At 38.8% G+C, this 6241-nt stretch overlaps 1 protein-coding gene across 1 annotated transcript; it reads left to right on the top strand.

Moving 5' to 3' along the window:
* Positions 1-1074: 1074 nt before the first annotated feature.
* Positions 1075-1578, top strand: LOC128549982 (uncharacterized). The gene has a single exon (XM_053527796.1). It carries the CDS (start codon positions 1075-1077, stop codon positions 1576-1578), a length of 504 nt encoding a protein of 167 aa, XP_053383771.1.
* Positions 1579-6241: the final 4663 nt, after the last annotated feature.

Below are 6241 nucleotides of genomic sequence, written 5' to 3'. Positions count from 1 at the left end.
ATCTCCAAAACTAATGCAGATATTGAATTGAAACTTCACATGTGTCTTTGGGGTTATAAAACTAGTTGATAGCAGCAAGTCCCATAACTCTGACCTTCATTTTGGTCAAATTATGTCCCCTTTTGAACTTAAAACTCTTTTGATATTTAACCTTTTTGGGTAATATTTTCCTGCTTCTGGGACAATATTTCGAATAGTCAAGCTTGGCTGTCTTACGGACAGCTCTTGTTTTAGGTTTCTACCCATAAATTCAATTAATCATATTGTTGAGAGCAAGATTATAAAGAAGTATGGCAACGAAGAAATAGACCGGGTGCAATTAAGAAAACAAATGGAATATAATGAAGGAATATGTGGGGTATAATGAAATAACCAATGGGATATGATGAAGAGACATGGAATACAATTAGAACAAATTGGATAATGAAACAAGAAGCTGCGTTCAATAAACGCTTGATGCCCCCGGTGGCATCCTTGTTGATACAAAGCAACCTAAGTCCAAAACGAGGTCAAGTTCAAGGTCAAGGTCAAAATGAGGTCAGGTGATGTCTGAAGATGAGGAATGGTCACAGGTTACATCTGCATTAGTATCAAGTCATTCTAGTAAGGGGTATTGATGCTAGACGAAACGGTCCTATTTGGTTAACCTGGTACGGACGAACGAACTGACAGGACAATCACTATATGCCTCCCGCATCAGTAGATGCCAGGGACATAAAAAGCAGACTTTTGACAATAAAGAAGTAATACCGGTAGATGAAGTGTACTGAGGGGACAGATAGGACATGATTGAACAGATAAAATAAAATGAAAGAACAGACAGAAACTGATTCGAGGGATTACACAGACAAATGACAACAAAATATAGCAAAGAATATGATAGAACAGACTGGATACACTGATGGAACAAACAGGTTATAATCAAGGCATAGAATAGGTATATTGAAGGAACAGACTGGATACACTGAAGGAACAAACAGGTTATGGTCAAGGTATAGAGTAGGTATATTGAAGGAACAGACAGGATATACTGATGGAACAAACAAGTTATGGTCAAGGCACAGGGTAGGTATAATGAAGGAGCAGGCTGGATACACTGATGGAACAAACAAGTTATGGTCTAGGCATAGAGTAGGTATAATGAAGGAGCAGGCTGGATACACTGATGGAACAAACAAGTTATGGTCAAGGCATAGAGTAGGTATAATGAAGGAGCAGACTGGATACACTGATGGAACAAACAAGTTATGGTCTAGGCATAGAGTAGGTATAATGAAGGAGCAGGCTGGATACACTGATGGAACAAACACATTATGGTCTAGGCATAGAGTAGGTATAATGAAGGAGCAGGCTGGATACACTGATGGAACAAACAAGTTATGGTCTAGGCATAGAGTAGGTATAATGAAGGAGCAGACTGGATACACTGATGGAACAAACAAGTTATGGTCTAGGCATAGAGTAGGTATAACGAAGGAGCAGACTGGATACACTGATGGAACAAACAAGTTATGGTCTAGGCATAGAGTAGGTATAATGAAGGAGCAGACTGGATACACTGATGGAACAAACAAGTAATGGTCTAGGTATAGAGTAGGTATAATGAAGGAGCAAGCAAGATATATAATGATGAAACTTAATGGATATACTAAAGAACGTGTTGGTTGAAATGAAGGAAAGGATGGGTCATGATCAAACAGAGAAGTTTTAACAAAGAAACTGGTTATATAAACTAGATGCCCACGGGCAACATGTCGAGCCCATCAGCTGTCAAAAGGACTGGGAGTTGCACACGACACTCTGTCTCACTGAGGCAAACATTTATGCCAAATAAAAAAATGATTGCAAAAAGTTACAATATAAGTTATTTGTAGTAACAAAAAAGGGAAGTAAATGTTAAAAAAAAAGAAAAAAAGTTTGAAGTCAATGCACAAAAATCCTTACCAGTAGAGACAGGTCAAAATACACCTCAAAATTGGATGTAACATGTATGTTGTACTACAGAAAAGTGGTCTTGATTTTTCCCTACGACCAGTAATAAAAAAAGTTACAATATAAGCTATTTATAGTAACAACAAAGGGAAGTAATTCTAGGTTCTTGCGCATGACACTCCGTCTCATGATGGTGAATAATTGTGCCAAGTTACATCAAAATCCCTCTATGCATGAAGAAGAAATGCTCTGGACAGTCATTCTTGTATCTGACATTTGACCTCTAAATGTGACCTTGACCTTAGACCTAAGGACCTGTTTTTTGCGCATGACACTCCGTCTCATGGTGGTGAACATTTGTGCCAAGTTAAATCAAAGTCCCTCCATGCATGAAGAAGAAATGCTCCGGACAAAGTTGTCATTCTTGTATCCTTTGACCTCTAAGTTTGACCTTGACCTTAGACCTAGGGACCTGATTCTTGCGCATGACACTCCGTCTCATGATGGTGAACAATTGTGCCAAGTTACATCAAAATCCCTCCATGCATGAAGAAGAAATGCTCCGGACAAAGTCATTATTGATTTTGACCTTTGACCTCTAAGTGTGACCTTGACCTTTGAGATAGGAACCTGGGGTTTGCGCATGACACTCTGTCTCACTGAGATTAACATTCATGCCAAATATAAACAAGATTGCTCCATGCATGTCAAAGTTATGGTCCGGACAAACAAATCCGGACGCACGCACGCACGCACGCACATACACCGAACAGCCATTTGGACAACTATGTCTTCGCTTCCGCAAGCGGGCTCGACAATAAGAAAAACTTTATCCTAAAGTTTTTGCCGCATCATGTGCAGATGACAGATGATGATGTGAGGCATGCTGTGTGATATCACGAACACGAGAACTAACATCATGCAAGCAGAAAAAAATGGATCCAATTAACCCAATACAGAAAAGCAAGAGGGCCATAGTGACCATTAGTCGCTCACCTGACCTTGAATACATGTATGACACACTGAATCATGGATGGTAACATCTGTGCTAAGCATACAAAAGCATGAAACAGGTCAAGTACCCTCATCTGAACAAATTTTAAGCCCTTAAAATGATTCTACATACAAAGTTTGATGAAGATCCATCAAGCGGTTCATGAGAAGAAGTTTTGTTTTTTTTAAGCTCATTTTTGAGACCGCTCGATGTCCGTTGTGCATCATGTGTCAATTTCTAAAATAAATCTTCAAAACCACTGGACATATTTACATCAAACTTCACAGGAATGATCCTTGGGTGGCCCCCTTTCAAAATTGCCCCAAAAATTCAATTCCATGCAGAATACGATTGCCATGGCAACCGAAAGGAAAAACTTCAAAAATCTTTTTGTCCAAAACCGCAAAGCTTCAATATTTGGCATGTGACATCATCTAATGATCCTCTATGAAGGATTCAAATTATGCCCCTGGGGTCCCAAGTTTTACATAGACTTATATAGGAAAAAAAATTTAAAAATCTTTTTGTCTGAAACCACAAGACCTAGGCCTTTGATATTTGTTATGTAGCATTGCCTTGTGGTCCTTAACCAAGATTGTCCAAATTATTACACTGGGATGAAAAGAGGCCCCACCCCAGAAGTCCCAAGTTTTACATAGACTTGAAAAATACAGTCTCTATCTCTATCGCATACACAAGGTTTTTCTTTGATTTGACCTAGCGACCTAGTTTTTGACCCCAGATTACCCTTACTCCAATTTGACCTAGATTTCATCAAGGCAACTATTCTGACTAAATCTTATGAATATCCAGTGTAAAATGCAGCCCCTATTGCGTACAAGAGGTTTTTCTTCGATTTGACCTAGCAACCTAGTTTTTGACCCCAGATGAGCCATATTTGAACTTTACCTAGGTTTCATCCAGACAAATATTCTGATCAAATTTTATGAAGATCCGGTGTAAAATGCAGTCCCTATTGCATACACAAGATTTTTCTTTGATTTGACCTAGTGACTTAGTTTTTGACCCCAGATGACCCATATTCGAAACTGACCAAATTTCATGAAGATCAATTGAATAATACAACCTCTATCGCATACACAAGTTAAAAGTTGACAGACAGACGACAGACATCGAGCAATCCCAATAACTCACCTAAAATATCTAAAAGGTTTATTCTATATTTTGCAGTGACACCTCAAAAACGAAGAACCCTTAGAACAAACTTCATGATACAAAATTGTTTAATTGTTTTTTTCTAATTTTACTTGTGTAATGTCCCCAAAGAGAGACCAAGCAGCATCATTACAATGGTACTACAGACCAAGTTTGATGAAGATCCATCAAGCGGTTCATGAGAAGAAGTCGTTTAAAGGTTTTTCTTTTATCAGCTTTGGCCCTACAAGGCCAAGCGTACCTATTTGAACAATTTTGGGAGAATCCCTTATAAAATTGATACAGACCCCAAGTTTGATGAAGATCCATTGAGCAATTGTTAAAAGGTATTTTTATTTTTAGCACTTGTGGCCCCTTAAAGGGGCTGACTGCCCAAATATGAGAAGGGACATTATAATGATGCCACAGACAAAGTTTGATGCAGATCCATCCAGCAGTTCATGAGAAGTTATTTAAAGGTATTCTATTTTCTAACTTTAGCGACCCTTTATTAAACAGGGGCCAGGCATCTCCATTTGAACAAAATTAGGAAAGGCCTTTATAATGATGCTATAGACCAAGTTTGATGTTCCTTGTGGTTCAAGGGAAGAAGCTGTTTTAAGGTATTTCTATTTTAGCTCTAGCAGCCCCTACAAGGGGCCGACTGCCCCATTTGAATAAAACTGAGAGGAGGATGCTACAAATCAAGTTTGATGAAGACCCCTCAAGCGGTTCATGAGATGTCATTTAAATTTATATTTTTAGCCCTAGTGGGCCCTAAAAGGGGCCGACTGCCTCCATTTGAATAAATTAAAGAGGAACTTATAATGACTCATAAAAGGCGCGACAGATTTATTTAATTTTTGGTACACAGATGAAACATCATAAAATACAGGTCAAGTTAGACTTTGGGCCAAAATTAAAAATATGTTTGTTTGCTGTCTCCCTACCTACCCACTTATTATGCTGCGCCCCTTAAGTTTTTATTGGACAATGCTGGTCAAGTTTTTTTTTAAGTTGCGATATGACAAGTGCTGCATATATTTCAAGTAAGCAAACTAATAAGTAAGAAAGTTTAAATTGTATTATTTAATTTCATCCTTTTATACAACATATACAGAAGAAATATTCTGTAAGAAATGATCATATATCTACTGGTAAAAGAATTCACCCCACCAAAAAAAATAAAAAAATTGCCTACCTACCTACCCAACTTCAAAAAGGAGGGTCGGGAGACAGCAAAGACTTTTTTAAATGTGGCCTTGGCTACAAACCACCAATTTTTTGACATAGTTATGGCCCCTTTCCAACTTAAAATTTGCCATACTTCTATGACAAGACCGTATTGTGGGGTATTATTCATCACTCCTGTGACAATTCTAGTTTTAGCTCTTACGACCCCTAGAGGGGGCAAGTGCAGGCTTTCAAGCACTATTTGGCAAAAAATTAGGGCCGTTTTTGCTAAAAATAAGGGCTAAATTAGGACTAAATGCCCACAGGGAAACATGTCAAGCCAGCCCTTTTATACATTGTTTCTTTTCGTGGGGCACCATTCTAGAACAAATGTGTCTCCAACATAAAATTTTGATATACAGGTATGAAATGTTGGACGCTGGTGCCTTTATTTGTTTAAATATGTACTTCTCTCAATTGGGGGGGGGGGGGGGGGGGGGGGGGTCAGGGGGCTCTCTCCTGGAAAATTTTGAAATACAGGTATGAAATAGTGGGTGCTGGTGTATTTTTTGTTCTAAATTTTGAGGCATAGGAGGGTGAAGCCCCCTAATTTAAGGGAGGTAAGGAGGCTGCCACCCCACTGCAAAAATTTAAAATACAGGTATAAAATGCTGGATTGTAGTGCATGTTTTGGTCTAAATTTTGGTGTGTGGTAGAGGGTATCCCTGTAGTGTTAGGAGGGTAAGGGGACTTTCCTCTGGGAATGTTTTGAAATGTAGATATGAAATGGTGGCCTCTGGTGAATTTCTTATATAAATTTTGAGGTACTGAGGAGGTAATCCCCTCATTGGTGGGTGGGTCAGGGCGTCCTCCCCCTGGAAAATTTTGAAATACAGGAATAGAATGGTGGCCTCTGGGGCCTAATTTTGAGAAAATATTTATTCTTTGCCAAAATAGTTGAGCAACTTTGATGAGCCAACTGGGGGC

This window comes from Mercenaria mercenaria, chromosome 17 (assembly GCF_021730395.1).
Source record: "Mercenaria mercenaria strain notata chromosome 17, MADL_Memer_1, whole genome shotgun sequence".
Classification (NCBI taxonomy): domain Eukaryota; kingdom Metazoa; phylum Mollusca; class Bivalvia; order Venerida; family Veneridae; genus Mercenaria; species Mercenaria mercenaria.
This window is presented reverse-complemented; position numbering and strand designations above follow the sequence as displayed.